The sequence below is a fragment of the Sciurus vulgaris genome (genome assembly GCF_902686455.1).
Source record: "Sciurus vulgaris genome assembly, chromosome: 7".
Classification (NCBI taxonomy): domain Eukaryota; kingdom Metazoa; phylum Chordata; class Mammalia; order Rodentia; family Sciuridae; genus Sciurus; species Sciurus vulgaris.
Window position 1 is genome coordinate 59,218,157 of NC_136467.1, and position 21,942 is coordinate 59,240,098.

Genomic DNA, 21,942 nt, shown 5'->3' on the forward strand with positions numbered 1-21,942 from the left:
ATATTCGCAAATCAAATTCAACAGCACATGAAAAAGATCGCTCACTGAACAGGTCAGTTTCATTCTAGGGATGTAAGGATAGACACAAATCAATTAATGTTATAATCGACAAAATGAAGGATAAAGTTCACATGAGCATATCAATAGATGCAGAAAAAGCATTTGATCAAATTTGCCAGAGCAATTAGGCAAAAGAAAGAAAAGATATGCAAGTAGGAAGGAGGAAGTCAAGTTATCCCTGTTTGTATTCTCTATAGAAAAACCTAGAGTCCTCCAAAAGACCATTAAACTGATAAATGAATTCAGTAAAAGAGAATACAAAAATCAACATAAAAATTGGTAACTTTTCTATATACCAATAACAAATTGACTAAGAAATCATGAAAGCAAACTTGTTCACAATAACTACAAAAAAGATAAAATACCTAGGAATAAGCTTAACCAAGGAAGGGGAAGAACTTTACAATTAAAAAAAAAAAAATGACAAAAAACTGATGAAAGAAATTGAAGACACAAAAAGATGGAAAGATCTCTCACATTCTTGGACCAGAAGCATGTTGTTAAAACATCCATATTACCCAAAGCAATCTATAAATTCAATGCAATTCCTATCAAAATACCAAAGACATTCTTCACAGAACTAGAAAAGAAAATCCTAAAATTTATATGGAAGCTTTACAAAAGACTCCAAACAGCCAAATCAGTCTCAAGCAAAAACAGTAGAGCTGGGGACATCCCCACACCTAATTTCAAGACATACTACACAGTCATAGTAATCCAACATGGTATTGGCATCAAAACAGACACAGACCAATGGAACAGAATAGAAATCCTAAAATAAGCCCACGTATCTACAGCCAATTGATTCTTTACAAAGGCACCAAAAACATATATTGGATAAAGAATAGTCTAGTTAGTAAATGGTGCTGGGAAAACTGGCTATCTCTGTGCTGAAGTCTGAAACTCAATCTCTCACTCTGTACAAAGCAACTCAAGATGAATCAAAGGCCTATAGGCAAGATCTGAAACTACTAGAGTAAAACAGGGGAAACACTTCAACACATTGGTACAGGCAATGATTTTCTAGACAGCACTTTAATGCACAGGAAACAAAAGTAAAAATTGCCAAATGGGATGACATCAAACTAAAACGTTTCTGCACAGCAAATGAATCAATAAAGAGAACCTACAGAAAATACTTGCCAACTATTCATTTGACAGAGGGCTAATGTCTAGAATATAAAATTAAAGAAAAAAACTTTAAAAAATGGTATCCAGTTAAAAAAGTAGACAAGTGATCTGAAAAGATACTTTTTAAAAGAAATACAAATAACCAACATATAAAAAGAATATATATGAAAATATACCATTCATCACCAGGGAACTAAAAATCTGAACCACAATGAGAGCCAGGCATGGTGGCACACACCTGTAATTGCAGAGGCTTGGAAGGCTGAGGCAGGAGAATGATAAGTTTGAGGCCAGCCTCAGCAACTTAGTGAGGCCCTATCTCAAATTTAAAAATAAAAAGGACTGAGGATATGGTTCAGTAATTAAGCACCCCTGGGTTCAATCCCTGGTACAAAACCACAAAAACAAAAAGCAAACTCACAATAAGATATCATCTCACATCAGTTAGAATGTGTTTTATAAAAACAAAAATAAAAAACAACTGCTGGCAATGATATGGAGAAAAAGGAATTTATACACTCTTGGTGGGAATGTAGTTAGTGCAGTCTTTATAAAGAACAGTAGAGATGTTCTTCAAAGAACTAAAAGCAAATCTACCACATGATCCAGTTATCCTACTTCTGGATATAGATCCAAAGGACATGCAATGAGCATACCAAAGACACCTACACATTTATTCACACTATTCATAAAAGCTAAGAATCCACGTTGGTGCCCATCAACAACTGAGTTGATAAAGAAAATGTAGTATAAGCTGGGTGTAGTGGTGGATGCCTGTAATCTTAGAAACTTGAGAGGCGGGGGCAGGAGGGTCATAAGTTCAAGGCCAGTCTGGGGAATTTAGCAAGACTGTCTCAAAATTGAAAAATCAAAAGGACTGAGGACATAGCTCAGTGATTAAAATGCCCCTTGATTCAATCACCAGTACCCATTCTAAAAATGAGGTACATATACACAAGAGTATTAATTCAGCCATAAAGAATTGATTCCTGTCATAAACAGCAAAATGGATGGAACTGGAAATCATTGTGTTAAATAAGTCAGACACAGAAAGACAAGTACCACATGTTCTCACATGTGGAGGCTAACAACATCCACCTGAAGGTAGGATAGTGACTAGAGATTGGTCAGGGGAGGAAGCATGAGCAAAGGAAGATTAGATTAGTGCACACTATAGGTATGGAAACATCACAGCATTTCATTAATATGTGGTGTGTGTGTGTGTGTGTGTGTGTGTGTGTATTCATTAAACTTTTTCCAGTGGGAGGAGGACATTCTACAAAATACTCAGCTAGTATGCCTTAAAGCCATCAAGGTAAGTCTAAGAAATGGTCATAGGCAATATAAGCCAATAACATGGTAACTAAAGGTTAATATGGTATCTCAAATAGGATTCTGGAGCAGAAAAAAGAATATGAGGTAAAAATTAAGGAAATATGAGTAAACTATGTGGACTTCAGTTAACATCAATATTGGCTCATTAATTGTGACAAACATATCCTACTAAGACATTGGCAAAAAGAGAAACTAAGTATGGAGTATGTAGAAACTCTGTACTATCTTTGTGACTCTTCTGTACATCTAAAACTATTTTAAAATATAAAGTTAATTTCAAAATTAGTCTTCCATTCTGATGTTTCAAGAAACTAGATGTAGCTGGGCACAGTGTCATGTGCCTAAAGTCCCAGCTACTTGGGAGGGAGAAGGAGAGTTGTGATTTCCAGCCTGACTGGTAAAAGATTCTCTTTCTGCCTGCACCAGAGTTTATAAATGAAGAAGCACTGGGTTTTTATTTAATCACTTATATTTAAGTATTTGATTTTTAATTGAGTCTTATGGTCTGCTTTTCCTGCAATTCAGTTTTTCATCTATAAAATTAAAGTAATGATAGATGGCAGTATGCAAAGATATCTTAGAGAATGATAAAAAGAAAATACTATGTTTGGAAAGATGAACTTGTAAGATTGGTGCTATGGTTTGGTCAGGATTTGAATGTGTCTCCTAGTGTTCATGTGCAGGAAGCTTAGTCTCCATATGTCAGTGTCATTGTGGTAGAACCTTTAAGAGGCAGGGACTAGTAGGACACAATTAGGTCACTGGGGAATCACCCTTGAAAGAGATTAAAGTCAGCCTCACAGTCAGTCAGCTCCTGTGATGCTGGATCATCATCAGAACAGCAAACCTTTCTGGCTTCCTGCCTCACATATGACCTCTCCCTTGAAAACACATTCGACATGCCATCTGCCATATTGTGGTGTAGCCAGAGGCCCTCACCAGAACCAAGCAGATTTCGATGCCATGTTCTTAAAGTCACCAGAGCTGTGAACTAAAGTTTTCTGTCAAAGCAACCAAAAGTGGACTAAAATAATTGGGTTCTTACCAAAACAACTCAAAAATATCTCCAATAATGATAGGCAAGTTGGCTGCCCCCATTCTTCACAGGAAAGTCAAAACTGGTCTGCCTCTGGCTACCTCCTTTAGGATACCTCATTAACTTACAAAGAAAAGTAACTACCCTACCACACTGGCAATTCAAGGCTTCCAGACAATATTGGTATTTTACAAGATAGGTTATCAGAAATTCTTGCAAAGCTCTGTCAGGGTATGGGCTCATCTGTGAGGCACATAGCTTTTCATCTTTGATGGTGTCAGAAAAGGTGAATGGAAAAAATCCATCAAGAGACAATAAGAAAAGTGGGAAAATGTCACAGTAGCACTAAGAACACTCAAAAAGGGCCTTTTGTTTTTCTGCATTGACAGTTTTTCATGTGGATTTATTTTCCACAAAAGAGGAGAGAAGCACACAATTAATCAAGAACACAAATGAAAAGCCATGCTTTCTAGCTTTATTTCATTAGGGAACTACTTCCGGCATTCTTTATTTCAGCACTGCTAACACATGTAGAAATTAATTAGAACAAGAAAGGTAAACTCTTTTGGGGACGAATGTCTATCTTTCTTCTAAGGAAGTATATATAGTGATTATCTGAAGTGGTTCCAAGGTTGGGTTTGGAGGGGGTGTGTGTGCACGTATAACAGCAGTTATGATCATCAGAAATCTATTAACTAACTGGAGATAACACACTAGAATAATAGAGTGCTATATACATCCAAACTTTTGCTCTTAGAACTATGTGCAATAAAATGACTTAAAATGCATGCAAATGTCAGGAGGAATTAACACCTTCCCCTGAAAGTTGTCATAATTTGCTCCCCAGCATTGAAACCCTTTCATGAGTCTGAGGAATTCCCTACTTTATGAGTTGTGGTCAGAGGTAAAGTCCACCATTCACCACCAAGCTGAGATTTCCAGAGCACCAATTGCAGGCTCTATCCAATAGGTATACCCACCACAGACTAAATCAGCGGGTAGAGAGGAGCAGGCATAGGAGGGTCCCTGTGCTGTGGGCCTGCAGTGGCACAGTGCCATTGATACCACCGGTTATTGGTGACGAGTTCTGCTTCCTCAAATGTTGAAGTATAACACTAGAGAAGCACACCGAGGCAAGCATATGAAGCAGGTTTTATTAAAGGTAGTAACACAGACTTCTCCTGGGAGGGAGAAGGGGGCCATGGCTGGTATTCTGGTATCCCAAGAAGAGAGAGCGTCCTGCCCCTTTTATAGTTTAAAGTTTCCTTTGTTCTCCTGCCCTCTCCCCTCTGCCTACCTGACTAGGCCTAGGAGATGGCAAAAAGGTGAGAAGCAGATGGGCATTCAGGCAGGTACGGGCCCAGAGGGCATTAATTAGCAATTCCCTGCCTGCAGTCTTTTGGAAGGGGTAGTATAGGCAAGTAACCTGGTGATCAAAAGGGCTCTGGAGACACTGACATTCCAATCTCCCAGGGGCAGTCTCTAACTTCCTAGATGCAGATGGGCCTCCATTTTCTCGATTTGACCCGATTGCCTATAATTTTGGCTTCACCATGACAGAGTGTCCTGTCCAGCACCCAAGCTGTAAAATCCAATGTTCAGTACCAGGGCAGTATCCTGACTCAACCAACTTTGTGCTCTAACTTTGGATGTCCATGATCCAATCTGGGCTACCTGATATCAATGGGGATAGCAGAATTCAATCTTCTTGGTATTTATATGAGGCACCAAATATGTTTTTAATAAATTACTATTTAAAACAAGGTGGGTTGGCTTATTTTTCTTATAAAAGCATATAGGAATGATTACAGGAAATAGGGAGAAACCTGAGATTGATTACCTAACCTGGTTGAGGTTAAAAGCAATGAAAATCCAGTTAGTAGTAAAAGATAGGCAGTGGAAGGGACTCCAACTCTATCGGGAGCTGCAGAGGTAAAAGAATTTATCTCACTCTTTTCCCATAGCCATCTGGAACAAAGCACCCATTAAGTGGTTATTGCCACAGAGCAAGGTGTAACCAATCTCAGCACTGTTGACATTTTGGGCTGAACCATCGTTTGTTGTGGGGGCCGTCCCAAGCCTTATAGGATGTTTAACAGTATTCCTAGCCTCTGTACACTAGGTGCCAACACCACCACCACCACACTGTTATGACCACTGATGTCCCCAGATTTTGCTTGTGTGGCCAGCAAGCAACGTTGTCTCTGGTTCAAAACTATTGTATGATAAAACTATGAACTGAAGAACTTTGGAATGTGTAGCTTAGTAAAAGATAATGACAATCCTTAATTCTCCAGTCCTTAGTCCAAGGGATAAAGAAAACCATGGACTCCATTTACTTTGCCAAATGTCTCCCTTATCTCTTATATCTACAAGACTATTAGAGTCAAAAGCCAGTCTCAAACTACAATCCTGCTTCCAACTTAATGGGGTCAGTGCTATTCAAAAAGCTGCGAATGGGGAAGCCATGTGGAACTCGGGCAAGCTGGTTCTAAGACCTATTGCCCCAGCTGCTGGGGTGGTGCTGTCTAACCTCTTTGGAATCACTGCAGCTGAAGACAGTTCTCCTGACCAAGGTCAAGCCCTTTCCAATGGGAAGTCCTCGTCCAATGACTTATGACACAGGGGTATGGTTGCCTGATTCCTCACTTCAATCTCAGGCCAACTCCTAAGGGCTTCCCCAGTGATTGAACTCTCTGTGGGCTCAGCTAAGGTCTTTACTAAGATGCACTGCAGCCAAGGGTAAATTGGCAAGTGGGCTCCGTGGGAGTGAGTAGGGAGGAGCCCCGATTTATAGCATTTATCAATTTCCAGGCAAACCAACTACAGCATACCAGGACTCATAGCTTCTCCCTCAGTCCCTTTCTTTCTATTTTCTTCCCTTCTGTTCTACAGGTGGTAATCCCAAGAGCACATGCTGATGAAACTCTCGCTTTCCTTTCTGTCTCAGAGCCTGTTTGTAAAGAATTTCAACCTGTGCCATGGGTGACCCCAGAAAGGGGGACAAATGTACCTTGAGAGAAAAGATCTCACCATTGTAATCATGAAAAGCCTTGTTCAAAGTATTTCAGGAAGACAGTGAAGCATCTTTAACAAGATCAAGCATGCATTTTAGGAAGGTTGCTCTGGAAGAACAGAATAAACTGGAGTGGCAAGAGACCACTGAAGTTCCGCTAGGACAGTGATGGTGGAGCCAGAGGGGAAAGTCCACTGCAAATTGGAAGCACTTAGTGACTAATTAGTTGTGAGGTGGAAGGAGGGAACGAGTTGAAGGTTACGATTACTGCTAGTTTGGAAGACTGGGCAGGTTAGTTCATGGCAGAGAATTTAGGAGGGAAATAAATTTCGAACATGGTGAATTCAAAGTATACCATTGTTTCAGTCAGCTTTTCCACTCCTGGGACCAAAAGACCTGACAACAGCAGTTTGAAAGGCGGGAAATTTATTTGCATCTCAAGATTTCAGAGGTCTCAATTCACAAATGGCCTATTCTGTTGCTCTGGGCCTAAGATGAAGCAGAATATCATAGTGTAAGGATAAAAGAGAAAAGCAGTTCAGGACATGGCCACTAGGAAGCACAGATCTCTACTCACTAGGGAAAAAGTATATACCGTAAAGGCATGCCCTTCCTGATTTACCTCCCCCAACCCGACCCACGCAGTTAACCCATTCAAGTGGATTATGTATCCATTAGGTCAAGACTCCCATAACCCAATCATTTCACCTCTAAACTCTCTTGCTTTGTTTCATACATGAGCTTTTAGTATAATTCATATCTTAAAACATAACAAACATGAATTTAAAGTTGACCATCAAAGAGGAAATATTCAGCAGGGGTGTGTATGTATATTATACATGTGTATGTGTGCGACATCACATCATGATATTCATAGACATAACCTGACTAGTTCTCAAGGTCGTATAAATAGATGAAAAATCAAGGTGAAGGAGATGAAGACAGGCGAGTTTACTCCACCAAAGGCAGACCTTAAACAGCAGCCACAGACTTGCATCTGGCTACCAGCTCCTGCTGCCCTGCACACGGTGGGCTGGCATTTGGCTGGGGAGAGAGGAGCAGGTCTACAGGGGGCCCAGTGTCACTATGGCGCAACTGGTGTCGAGAATCCAGAGGAGGAGGAGAAGGCAAAGACTGGCCCAGGAAAATGAAGAAATGGAGCAGCCCATGCAGGATGGAGAAGACGATCGTTCTTTGGGAGGTGAAGGCCACCAGCCGGCAGGAAATAATAGATGGGGACAAGCCCTGACTTGCCCCTAATTTTCAATGGGCCATATCCAATAGGCAGATCAATGATGGGATGGATGGAGATGGAGATGATATGGAAATGTTCATAGAGGAGATGAGAGAAATCGGGAGAAAGCTTAGGGAGCTGCAGTTGAGGAACTCTCAGTTGAGGAACAGGGGAGCTCTCTAGTCACCATGACCATCATGATGAATTTTGCCTTATGCCTTGACTTCTGCCTTTTTCCATGAGATTAATACTGAGTCCCACTGTCCTTCCTTTTCTTTGCATTTTCCTGATATGCCTTTACTGATCTGTTTGCTGTAAACCTTGTTATTTCCATGTGTCAAGTGGGTCTTGCCTTGCAGCATCGAATTCAAGATCACCTTTGCACCCAGCCTAAGTTTCTGTCAGCAGTAGTTTTATCCATGTGTATGGAAAAATGTAAAGTTAATAAAGCAGTTAAAAAGCAAGCAAACAAAAACAACAACTACTACAGAAGGGCCACTAAGTTTGTCCTGAACTTCCCAGTGGCAAAACAGAGGGAAATCGTTGTGATTTTTCTTGGTCTGGTTTTTCTAATTTGGTCTTAACATTTACTCTGTCAAGAGTGGCCATTAGTAAAGATATCTGTGAGTGTGAGGGGAAAGTTAGGTTACGGTTTGTTAATCAAATGAAACGCAGTGAGGAGATAAACATAAATTGCATAAAAGAGAAGAAAAGTGTTACAGAGCCAGAGAGCTTATGGTTGCTGACGAGTAGCTGAGGAAAAGTCAGAAAGCATCACAGAGCAGAACCAGCACTGGAGAGTAGTCCTTTAGTAAGGTCCGCAGGCCTCACGGATTGGCTAATTTAAGAAAACTTGTGCAAGGCGTGTAGTTTATTTGCTTGACTCTGGTGCTGACCCATAGGTTCATCATGGTCAGCAGCTGTGCAGTATATTGGTTTGGGTTCTGTGGGACGAGGAACAAGTAGCCTTGATTGTAAACAACCACATACAGGGAGGGAAAGTTTTAACAAGGCCAAATGTGACAGAGTACAACTTAATGCCAAGCCTATAATTGCATGCCAGAGCAGAAACTATATTAAATTTGTGATAGAAACATAATCAAGCACACGGTTCATTGGTTCTCATATTAAAAGCATGTCTGTGAGGCCTAGGGGTGTGGCTCGGTGGAAGAGCGCTTGCCTGGCATGCACAAGGCCCTGGATTTGATCCGTAGCACGGGGGAGGGGGCAGGGCAAGGAGTCAATGGCTTCAGAGAATCACCTGTCCTCAGGTAGTGAGTTTTAAGGGGAAACATCTTCCAGAGCTAATCACAAGTTGAATATAAAGAAAAGGAGTCTAAGACAAGAAGCCTACAATAGAGAAGGAGATTTAAGAGCCAAGGGGGTGGGTGGTGATGATCTGGGCACAAGGAGAGCTTGTAATGGGAGAACTAGAACCTGACTTTCCCCTCAAGTTCACAACTATCTTGCCTTACGGCCTCTCTTGATAAAGTAAATGTTAAGACCAAATTAGAAAGACCAGACCAAGAAAAAATCAACAATTTCCCCTTTTTTGCCACTAAGAAGTGCAGGACAGGTTCGGTGGCCCTTCTGTAGCTGCTTTTTAAGGTCTACTTTTTGTGAATTAAATTCTCCTATCTTAATCACCTTCACTTCAATTTTCCATCTATTTTTTTTAGTCTCGTTTGTGTTCATAAAGCCTTGCTTAGGAACTATTCAGGCTACGAAGCCTAAGGATTCAATCTTGACGAAGACTGACATTTAAGAGGAAAGCTGGAAATGAAAGAAGGGAAAAGAGAAGGGAAACTGAGCTGCCCAAGGTCCACAGCCCTCGGAATTGCAGACATACCATTTTCGAGTACTTGCAAATGTGTTTAATTCCAACCATCCACTTACATGGTAGCAGAAACTGTGGTCTTGAAACAAACCAATGAGAACCTTCAGATGTTTGTCTGGAAGGGGAAAAAAAACCCTCAGTAATCTCTTTCCTGTCTTTTCAAAAACACAGATAAAAGCCACTGCCATTAACATAATCCAAAACGCAGAGGGAATATTAGGTTACAGCAAGGATGCCGTGATAACTAAAGTAACATAAGTGGCATTACACTGGCAGATTGTCTATACAAGCCATTAGTAATCATTTCTATCTTGATCTAATTTTTAAAGTAAAAACTACATTTTATTTTCACCTCAGGAGTGACTGAGTCTTCAGGACAGATAATAATTTTGAAGAATAAGTTTCTCCCACCATCCTATCTTAAGAGTATAAAAGTTTTGTTCACTGTTTTGCAAATTAATTCCTTTCTATGTCCTACTTTCACAAAAGAGTCACTAGGTTTATCTGTGGATTAGCTGATAAATGAAATCAGGTAATCTCTGCCCTGAAGAAAGTTGAGGCCAGCCTACTTTCTGAGAAGGAAAGCTTGAGAGAATCAGTTCAGGTCATTGCAGGCACTGTTTTCCATAAGAGGATGGGGAGGGGATGAATACCAAGAATAATAAAGAAGTAATGTAAATAGAAATGACAGCATCTCCTTAAACCAAATAGTTTCTGATAAATCTTCAATCAATAGAAATGTCATGAGGGAAAAATACACTATTTTGCATCCAATTCTAAAAGAAATAGAAAATAAGAGTGGGCTGTGGATCTTGTAGCAGAAAGGAATGAACAGATGTAAAACAGGCAACCATATGAAAAGCCCATTGAGGAGAACTGGATGATTAATACACTACAAACATGTTGGGACAGCATGATTTATCTCCATCTCAGAATGAAAACCTACGATGCAGAAAATGAGGTTAAAATGAAAAAGTGTAGGAATCCTGACAAACAGCAGAATAATGGATAATCTATGTTTAAAGTAAGGGCATAAATTAAAAAGGAAGAACCAAAATTCTTCTCATGAAGAATTCAAGAATCTTCTGACAAGTCTTCATGAGTACACAGGGTTAGAACACCTCCATAGACAGCTTGGGAGTTTTCTCTAGCACAAGACAAATCATGAATCTAGAATGAAATAGTCCACTACATTTCTTAGTAAGATGATGATGCTTTAGTAGAAACAAAGAACATGTTAGAGAGAGAGCAAGGGCAAGAAATGGAAGCCACTTAGATTTTTCTTTATAGTAGACAAAGGAATCATTCAGAATTCCCAAGAAAATAGCTGTATTCAGATGACTGCCATTGCACAAAGTAAAATAAACTAGAACAAAACTTGCTTTTTGACAAGTTCTAATAACATTAGTAATAACCGAAATAAAAGATCACTTGCCAGGTGCTAGACAGGGTGGTTCATATATATAGAGGGTACTCTACTTATAGTGGTTTGGCTTAATGATCATGTAACTACACAATGATGCAAAAGCAGTGGGCATTCAGTAGAAAACCATACTTGGAATTTTAAGTCTTGATCTTTGCCTAGGTTAACGATGTGCCTTATAATATTCTCTCCAGATGCTGGGCAGAGCCAGCTCCCAACCAGCCTCATGACCATGAGGGTACTCTGTGCTTTATTGTGTTGCTAAGCTCTGATGTTCTATATAATAGGTCAGGGGTATTACATGTGTTTTCAGCCTAGGATGGGTTTATTTGGATGTGACCTTGTCATAAATCAAGGAGCATCTGGATTCCCTTTCTATAGATGAAGAAACAGGCTCAGAGTGAACAGTTATGAGAACAATGGTCAGAGAATAAGATTAATACATGGATCAGACTTCTGATGACCTAACTAGAGAACAGAGTACTTCATAAGCCTGTGGTATCATTTAGGGGAAAATAATGTTTTCCTATACTTAGAAGAATAAGTCTTCTTCTCATTTCTCAAGAAAGACCCCAAGTTTTCTGGAAAAATTAATTAAATAGCTATAATTTCATATGTTAGTACTTGTTGTTAGCACAATTCTTTATTTCAAATCAAGAGCAGTCTCATGCACATATCTTCTTTCCTTCTTTTTTTTAAAAAAACTTTTATTTATTTTTATATGGTACTGAGAATCAAAACCAGTGCCTCACACATGCTAGGTAAGTGCCCTACCACTGAGCTACAACCCCAGCCCTCTTGTTTCTGCATCAAATATTTTTATGACTTTATTTCATTTGGGATGTTTTTTGTAATGCAAAATTTTATTGACATATATACAGAAAGTGTACATATGAGACCCTGTCTCAGATTTAAAAAATAAAACAGGACTGGGGATGTAGCTCAGTGGAAAAGCACCCCTGGGTTCAATCCCTAGTACTGAAGAAAACAAAGAAAGGTTTATGGGGCTAGGGTGTGGCTCAGTGGTAAAGCACTTGCCTATCATGTGTGAGGTACTGGGTTTGAGCCTCAGCAACACATAAAAATAAATAAAAACAAAGGCATTGTGTCTATATACAACTAAATATGTTCTTTTAAAAATCATTTATGTATGAGAATCCATATAGTTGCATGTGGCGATTGTTTACTGTCATTATTGCATAGTATTTCACCAGTGACAGATATTTGTCCTTGTTTTCAGTTTGGGGCAGGAGAAAAAAAAAAACCATCAACATTGCTACAGATATACCCTGTGCCCTTTTGGTGAGTATGTGGGTCATTTTGCAATCATTCAGATTTATTGGCAGTATTTTTGAGAATTTTGAAAGGAACTTTAAAATATATCATTTCTCTCTTTTTAGTGTATATTCCTCATGTTTTATGTACTTAATATATCCTGTACATGTTCCAAGGGCACAGGTGCAAATTTTTACTTAGTGTACAAGTCAAGGAATGGAATTAGTAATACACACTAGAATCAGCAATGTAAGATTTTAAATCATTAAAGCAATTTATTTATGGCAGCCAGGTATTCTATTTCTTTTGAGTCAGTTTTGTTAAGTCAGAGATAAATTCCTAGGAAATTATAATTTATAATTACAGGGCAGACCATAATTGATGGAGCTGTGTAACAGGTACAGGAATTCATTGTAACATTCTCTTAATATCTGTGTTTGTTTGAAGTTTTTCATATCAGAATATTTCTTAAGTTACCAGGGATGATTTATTTTATAAATGTTCTTTTGATCTACTACTCAATAGTTAACTTAAAAAATTAAAAAGTGAATTCAGCATGCCAATATAAACTTAATACAACTTAAATCATTTGAATACTTCCCTTATCTGTGTTTTAGGGAAATACATGGTAGTTTTATCCTTGAAGACACTTCAAATACTTTTTATAATAAAGTGGATACGAAGGAAAATTATTTATACTAATTGCCAAAACATACAGAAAAGAATTTAATGGTTTGAAAAATGACAGAATCTCTCATCTTCTTGCAAAGACTGAATCCTTAAGTCCATTTGTTCAAGCTTAGCCTCTTCCCAAAATAGATACCAGCACTAACAGCAATTTCATGTCTCAACTCCCTTGCTGTATAGCCACTAGAATGTATTTCACTCTCTTCAGAATAGGAATTTCTTTGAATTTATCTTCATATTTATGATCCCGCAGAGTGCCTGGCCCTTGGTTCATACTCAATAAATAAAGAGTTATATATTACATTATGCCAGTTCCCACCTCCCTCGCTAGCTTATAGTGAGGTTTAGAGGAGATGAAAGTCAAAGTCATATAAATTGAATATGTAATTGGGTTTGATCCTCCACCCCAGGGAGAAAGCAGGACATTGTCATCATTCAAAGAAGCTTCTTTGAGTGGAGGAGGAGGCCCCTTCTGTCCCCCGTCCACCATCAAAAGCAAATGGAGACCCTTTCTGCTATTTGTTTCTTCTCTCTAGGCCAGATGGGTTTACCCAGAATGGAATGAAGAGGATGGAATCATGGGGGCACAAGGAAAGCTATGGCTTGCCGACACTCATGCCATGGCTATCTCTGTAGGAACATGTCACTCAGGATATTTTGACCTAAGCTTAATCACTTTGGCTAATACAAGAGGAGCACGGCGGGAACACATGGGAGGGCACACATCATAACTAAAGGACACAAAAGAGTGGGAATTATTCCCTATATCACTACCCAATTTATTTCCTCAAGTAGCTCAAACACTAAATGGAAATACCTGAAATTAAACCTCCCTCCTGCCTTTGCTTTTGATAAGGTAAGAGTCATTTGAGAGGTCACTCATTATTTCTGCATTTTTTTGTTCTTCCACATTGAAGACAAAATAACAAATAAAATAATTATATTACCTTAATAAATATAATTAAATATATTTCGTGCAGTGTGAAATTATTTCAGTTAAATTTGAGCTTGTATTTAACATGCCAGTTTGTCATTTAAATTGATCTCTCTGCACAATCAAGAAACAAAAGAGGTTTTTGGAATAAATCCCAATGAAACTCAATAATTGGCCATACTGGGTAGATTTTAATAAGCCACAATTAAGAGGTGGTCTACATATATAATTTTTTAGGTGTGTAGATTAATTTTCATGGTTTCTCCTTTGTCTGGCAGATATTTGTTTTTCTATAAGGCATAAGCTGGATAAATTAGAGTTTCACACTTAGGACTAGGGACAATTTTGCATTTAGATATATATAAGTCCCTACATTCACTTCTTTTCTTTCTGCAACTATGACAGCTTCACTTCTCAAATCCTCCTGTTATGACTCTGGACAAGTTCTTCCATCCCTCCCAGAACACAAGTGTAAAACAAAGAAAATCTTAATCCACAGGAGCCAATAATACATCTATGTAGCTCGGAAATGTTATAATAGCCTCCAGGAAGGACCTCACAACCCACTTAGTCCCAAAAATCAATTTACTCTTAGAGTCAATAATCCCAATTCATCAGGAGAATCGTGCACCAGATATACTTTATACAATTTACCTAGCTGTCAGAGAGATTTTATAGGGAATGTAGTTACATGCATATTGACAAACTGTTTTCTTTACTTAATAGGGAACTGGAATTTCTTGAAACATTGGAGGGAGGGATACCCTCTCTTACCATCCCTTTGCCACTTCTTCACTCTCTGGTCTTTGGCAGCTTAGGGCTAACAAAGAATTGCTGCTGGTTGTCTACACAAGGTGGCCAGATCTGGTCCATTTGTGTATTTGGCTTTGAGATGGAGAGGAAATCAGAGTCTCTCAAACCAAGATCAGTTGCTTTGGTTCCATTTCCAAAACAGGTTGGTTCATTTTTTTTTTTTTTTTCTATCACTCACTTTGGTTAGAGAGCTGAAGGTCATACAACAAAGGAATTCATATTGCCCCAAATGGAGTGTGTGTGTGTGTGTGTGTGTGTGTGTGTGTGTGTGTGTTGTTTAGGTGATTTAGAAAAAGCACAGTGTACTTGAGAAACACCTGGAAGTCCCTGGAACTGGTATCATGTAACCTGGTTTCCTGTTGCATTAAATGTCTATTACATTCATATACTTGTCAGTGGCCAAGTGAATTCAAAAGCAAAACCTGCGTAGCACAGCCTTCATACAGCCTTTCCCGGATTCTGGAGAACAGCTTGCGGTGACTGTTTGATCCAAGGAAGCCTGGCTCCATTGCAAGGATGGCTTGCTCATTCTGCTGATGAATTAGTTGTATTAATGTGCCAGAAACAAAACAACAATCTGGAGATGATTTCTGTAAAACTTGGTGTTTCATCCAAATGTGATTAACACAGCCAAGAATTTTTGCCCTTGCTACTGTGAAATAACTCAGAGCCAGGGGTTGAGTTAATCAGGGTTAATCTTTTGTTCACATTTGCAGAACTGTGTCATCTGATTTTTCTTCCTTTCTGGATAATAGTTTTTGAGATAGTCATACATAAGACTCTTGTTTTTCCAGTGTGAAGATTTTTCAGTGAGAATCAGAATATGGAATCTGCCAGGACAAGAGGTTCATCTGGGGATGCGGAGGACTCAGGGGGATTGACAACTATGCAAATTTTATAATAAACTAGATATTAGCTAGATAATGACTTCTAAAGCTACAATGTGGTGGATCAGAAGTTATAAACATAGCCTGACCTTTATACTTTGGGAATCAGTAGAGGCGTATGTCTACATACGCACACATAGGAATTGAAGTGAGAGTTTGAACACTGCCTCCACCACTTTAGGGTAGAGTGGGAACTGAAACTAGTTGCCAGAGACTATACTGTGCCTCAATTTCCCGTCAAACAACCTCAATGAGAAACTGAATGAGGTAGTCTAAGAAGAACTCCTAACACAAAGTAAGTGCTCAACAAATGGTAGCTTTTCCTACTATCTGCTTAAATATTAAATGGATGTGCTTTAGGTGATGATAATGGTGAGGTACCAAATTGGAGAAAATACTGATAATTTATCTTATTTAAATTAGTGCTAACTCCAAGTGCTAATACACTAGGTTTCTCCCTAATCCACACTGAGTTTTTTATGTGTAGTTAGTAGATTATACATTAAAAAAAAAAAAAAAAACTACTTAGTGCACCAGAGAAAACTGATGTACAGAATGCTTTCTGAATACATGATGATTTGATGACAGCAATCTGACTCAGAAGGTGGCAAACAACTCAGTGTTTGGGTACAGAACATGATTTCTATTTTAAACATCTGAATCCTTTAGATCTCAGTTTCTTTACCAGGCAGGGTTTGAGATGGAGGGAGCGGAGAAGATAATCTCATCACCCCTCCCTGATTCTTCATTAAGTGGTGAGCTGGGATCAAAATATGAGTCATTTAGATACCAAAATATGTGTGTATTCAATTATTGTGTTAGGCTGCTTCCCAAGTTAGGGCCAGAGACAGGGATTTGCTAGAATTTCCCAACCAGCAACACGCTAGAGCAGCAATAGGTGCAGCCTTAAAAGGTGCAGCCTGTTGGAGCCCCTGTCCCTCCAGCTGAAATCCAGCTCTGCCACATAGGCTACTAAACATTGAGAGAAAAATCTCTCCTTACTGGAGCTTCCTTATCTAGAAATTGGGGGTGGAAACAATACCTACTTACAAATACGTAGGAAGAGTAAACACCTTAATACATGGGGCTTGCTTAGAAGAGTGCCTCACCCACTATAAGCAGTAGTTAGCTGTGACTTACTTTGATGGGCATCCTAAGATTTTGTGTTTCTTTTTCATTTGTTTGTTATTAGATCTCAGAAAATTTCTTTATTTGCAACACTTTCTATTTGGTCTTAAAAAATATGTGTATGTACTTTTTATCTCTGAGGTACTGACTACTTCAAACACTGCTCATATATGAGTTTTTGTTTTTTCTTTGTATTTTCTATATTGCAGAGCATTCCAGCAACTGCAGGAGATATTTCTAAAGCAAGTCAATGCTCTTTGAGAGATAGATAGATAGATAGATAGATAGATAGATAGATAGATAGATAGATAGATAGATAGATAGATAGAGCAAGCTATAGATATATAGATGTGTTAAATTATTTATCTTTGGGCAATAGTTCCAAAATCACTGAGTTTTTAAAAATTGTTTTTAGGAATGCTTTATAAACTTGTGGGAACTGCTAAGTTGTAAAATTGATTCTGGTCATAGAGCTAGGCTCTAAACTCAGCATTTAAGGCAAAAATTAAAGAAAGTTTTAAAGAACTCTTGAAAATTCACTAGACTACAGGACAGTTCTGTTTTTCAGCAAGTCCAGAATTTGCATGTGTTTCTCCAGCTTTGGAAATTAATATTTCTTCCACTGAACACCCGATGAAACAATTGGTTTGTATACAAGGTCCTTTTATATAAAAAATATGTACAACGTATACCAAGGACTTTATACATGCCAACTTATTTACTTCTCATAATGACCTTATGAAGCATTATTGTTCCTTTCACTGATGAAGGACTGAGAAAAAGCAAAGTCAATGACTCGCCAGTAGTCACCAGCTGCCAAACTATACAGCTGAATTTTTATCTCAATTCTCTTGGACACAAAAGCCCCTCTTTTCCCTGTACTACATGCTCCCTCTGCCTAGAGTCACTCTTAGATGGCACTGAGGAACACAAATTGTCTTTACTCTGCTCAAGACTGCTTAGTATTAGAGGGAACTCTGAGTTTAGAGCTCCTCAGCTTCAACTGAATACAAAGACATTGGAGACAATCCAGAGAAGATTAAGGAACCAGTTTGAAAGAAGTCCCAAGAGGGATTCAGTTTAAGAGTGGAAAGATTTAGAGAGGGACAGAAAGGGCATTACTGACTCTGCCGGGTTTTAGGGCCATAAATAAGTCATGCAGGAAAATGAAGGAGAATCAACCCTGGCTGATTGCTGCTTGGTTGCAGCCCTTCTGAAAGATGGGGTTGGCTGGGTGGGTGGCCTCCTGAGATGTGCCTTTCTATCTTATGATTCTACGAATTCAACCCCAGGCATTGCTAATAAATGTAGCAAAGTAAGTGAGATTGGACACCACTCAGCTAACTCCTGGAATGCCTCTATAAAGGGGGTACAGACAGGACTGTCTTCCTCTCATTTACTGATAAGTAAATGAGACCTAAAGATGCAATCCACAGGAAAGTGACAGTTCAATGGATACTTACTTCTGCTGCCCAGGAAGCCCCAAACGAGAATGCTGTATATATCAGTTTCCTAGACTCCAAAGACATCAGAGAGAGTTAGAGACAGACAGACAGACAGACAGATAGAGACAGAAACAGAGAGAGGATGACACCAATTGTGTGTAAAATATCCAGGCTTGGAGAAAGTACACAGAAGGTACTTAGTCCTTCTGTGGGTTGGTGTGATCAGAGGAAAGGTTGTCCAGTGTTTCTTGGCTGTGCCATCTTCCAGTGGTCATTTGAGCAGCACATCTCTGATATTTAAATAGGTTTGTAAAAGGGGACAATTCCATAAATCATCTGGTCCACAATAAAGTCAAGATTTTTTTTTTTGGTAGAGAAATTAAACCCAGAGGGGCTTAATCACTGAGTTACATTCCCAGCCCTTTTAATTTATATCTTTAATTTTGAGACAGGGTCTTGCTTATTTGCTTAGGACCTCACTAAGTTGCTGAGGCTGGTTTTGAACTTGTGATCTTCCTGCCTCAGTCTCCCGAGCCACTGGGATTACAGGCATGCACCAGAGCACCTAGCTCAAGATCCTTTCTTGTGCTCTTAGCTCTTGCTAAAGAGTTCTTTGCCTTTTTAATTATACACACAATATAATTCAATATAAAAAGGAAAAAGATATAAAAATGAGATCACTGTCAATATCAAAAATCATATATTTACTATATATACATTACACATATTTTTGCATACAAAACTCAGATATATGTGGGTAATAATAACAATAGTTGTGAAACAGCTTCTGTTTCAAACACTGTTAAGAGCTTAATTTGCATCATTTCACAGAATAAAAGCAAACCGAGAGAGTAGATGCTTGATACTTCCTTCAAGTCCAGTTTATCTGGCAACTTTGAAAAGCCAGATAGGGGCTGGGGATATAGCTCAGTTGGTAGAGTGAAAGCTCTTGGTTCAGTCCCCAGCACACACACACAAAAAAGCAAGCCAGATAAATTTCCTTTCCCTTTCCTTAAAAAGAAAGAATGATACGATACATCTGAATCATCTTATCTTCTTAATTATAGCATTAGAGGTATGGTTATTATTAAGATCTAAGGAGGACTAATGGAAATTAAAACTGATCAGCCTCTAGGCTTTGCTAATCTGAAAATTCAACAATGGCCCACCCCACTTTAGTCATGAGCACAATGGTGGAACTAGCTGTCCAGTCTCAGAACTGTGAAGAGTTTGTGCTTCAGTCATGCTTTATTTCCATGGCATTCTATGAGAACATACTACTTGGTTCAGTTCTAGCAGTTATTTTGTGAATGCAATGCTCCTATGCAGCTGGCAGTCCTATAAACTGTCATAGCCATTCTAGAGAACAGTTTGTTGGTAGTAAAATAAAAATGGATATAACTCAAAGCAGTACTTCTGGATGCATGTCTTAAGGAAATCATCTATGTGCACAAGGAGTCATGCACTCACATTGGTTTGTTTTTCAAACTACTAGAAACAACCTAAATAGTTAAGGGGAAGGATACATTGTGATATACTAATAATATAATAATATACAATCATTTAAAGGATGATTTTTATATGTGAAGAAATGAGTTCCAAGCTCTTATGGTCTGAAAAGATAGTTAACAGATATAGCTTGATGCCATACAATATATATTAGTATATGATACTATATTCACATGTTTTTTGTATAGTAAAAATACAGTGATTAAAAAAAAGAAAATGAAGGATATAGAGAAAGAGAACTAGATAAAATTATTAAAGGATTAAAAAAAATCAAAGAAGCAGCAAAGGAGAACAAGTCAGACTGGTTAATATCTGCAAGCAGGGGCAATAAGCAAATAAGTACATAAACCCCAGGGGTTGAGACGGAAGGAGAAGCAAGTTGATGTCAAGGGGCAGGAAAAGCAGAGACTCTAGAAGACTCAAGTTAAAGCTTTACCAAATGGATTAAGTCAGACTTGATTTAAGTACTTTGCCTGCTCCTAGTTCTTTACCATAAACATTCCACACACTGCTGAGCAACATACTACATAAGCAGAGCTGACTTTAGTGTTGGCTTACTTCATCAACCCGGTCTGAAGTCCTAAGGACTTAGGCAAGGTAAGAAAGTGTGGGTGGCCTCTAAGAGCTGAAAGCAGCTTCTAGACAGTAGAAGCCACACAGCTGTCCAGCCACAGCAGTTGCAATCAAGAGCAGAATCTGAAGGACCTGAATGGAGGAAGACTGTGAATCTTGGACATACAATCTTTGAAGGAGAAATGAGCTGGAAGTCCCTGGGATTCCTTATGCTTATGGGGCACCATTCCATCAAAGTTTTTGTCCCATGAAGACTCTGCAGGAAAATACATGTAAAGGGGTAAGAAAGAAAAATCAGAACACATAACAGGGCAGCAATATTTAACACATTTACCAATAAAGGAATTGTAATTTATGCATGCTTTGAATCAAGGTATGAATTATCTGGGTCCTCTGCTGAGGGTTTCACAAAGCTGCAAATACAGTATGGTTATTTTTGTTTCTCATCTTGATGCTTGACTTTGGAAAAATCTACTTCCAAGGTCATTTAGACTGTTGACAGAATTCATTTCTGTGGGTCACTAGGAAAGCGAAGCCTGACTTCTAGCTGGCTGGCTGTTGGGCTAGAGGCTGCTTTTCAGCTCCTAGAGGCCATCCACACTCTTACCACTCCTAGGTCCCCAGCATGGCAGCTTCATCAACCCAGACAGGATAGTCTCTAGAGGGGGCCTGCCAGCAAGAGGGAAGTCTTATAATGAACTACAGTCACAGGAGTGACATTCATCTCCTTTGCTATATTTATTTTTTAGAAGCAAGTCACAGGTCTCAACTCAATCAAGAGGAGGAGCTCCAAACAAATGATCAGGTGTGTAGAATCACAGAATCTGTCACATAGCACATCTTTGTTGCTTCTGAGCTTTTAATTTTACAATAATTCTGAATATAATCCTTAAAATGTAGAAGATTAAATAATATAAATGTATAATATAAATATATAATAGAATAACATAAATGTATATTACATTGAAATGTAGAAGATTAAATAGGAAGTCAGATCTAAACCCAGAGTAAATCTGATGTCAAAACTCAGGGCCTTCTCATCTCCCTAGCCATATTTCTAATTCATGACATATATATGGACTTTATCCAGTTCAAACTGAGTTTGCAACATTTGAACAAATCCCTAAAATAAAGACTAACAGTTGAGAACTGAGAGTCTAGTAGTTTCTGTGAGGTGTAGGAACATGTTTTCTTTTTTGAGCCTTAGTTCTAGTATCAATTAAAGGGAGTTCATTTTGTCATTCATTACTTCTGTGGTTATTTCTGGGGCTCAGAAGAGACACTGATTACTCAATAAATATTTGTTCCTGGAATTACTAATACCAACATAGTTATATAAGATGAAAGTGAGCAAGAAGTAGTAGAGAAAATCCTTGGATAAGCTGTTTCACTGACACCTCACCAACCACCACGTGGTTTGGTTACCCAAGCAAAAGAAAACTTTGCTAATTTCCTGGAAAGAAAGTACTTGATTACATTAAATTGCATGCATTCACTTACTACTTATTTGAACGCTTTGTCCATTTGTGTTTTCGATTTTATTCTTTGCACACGGGTCTACGACCTTTAACCATTCTTTTTTTACCTGGGAAACATGGGTAACCATGTTCATTGATTTG

At 38.6% G+C, this 21,942-nt stretch overlaps 1 protein-coding gene and 1 pseudogene across 2 annotated transcripts in view; one reads left to right on the forward strand and one right to left on the reverse strand.

Moving 5' to 3' along the window:
* Positions 1-21,942, reverse strand: part of LOC306666788 (uncharacterized protein) — an 88,487-nt gene extending 66,545 nt beyond the window's left edge. Inside the window, exons 1-4 of the mRNA XM_079149064.1 lie at positions 21,824-21,942; positions 20,490-20,579; positions 9,709-9,764; positions 8,492-8,756 (exon numbers count right to left, since the gene is read on the reverse strand). Coding sequence (XP_079005190.1) covers positions 8,640-8,756; positions 9,709-9,764; positions 20,490-20,579; positions 21,824-21,935 — 375 coding nt within the window. The 5' untranslated portion in view covers positions 21,936-21,942 and the 3' untranslated portion in view covers positions 8,492-8,639. Of the gene's footprint in view, positions 8,757-9,708; positions 9,765-20,489; positions 20,580-21,823 lie in introns of the transcript that reaches the window.
* LOC306665157 (protein BEX3-like) lies at positions 7,725-8,122 on the forward strand (annotated as a pseudogene). The gene has a single exon. The product of its transcript is annotated as a protein BEX3-like (transcript).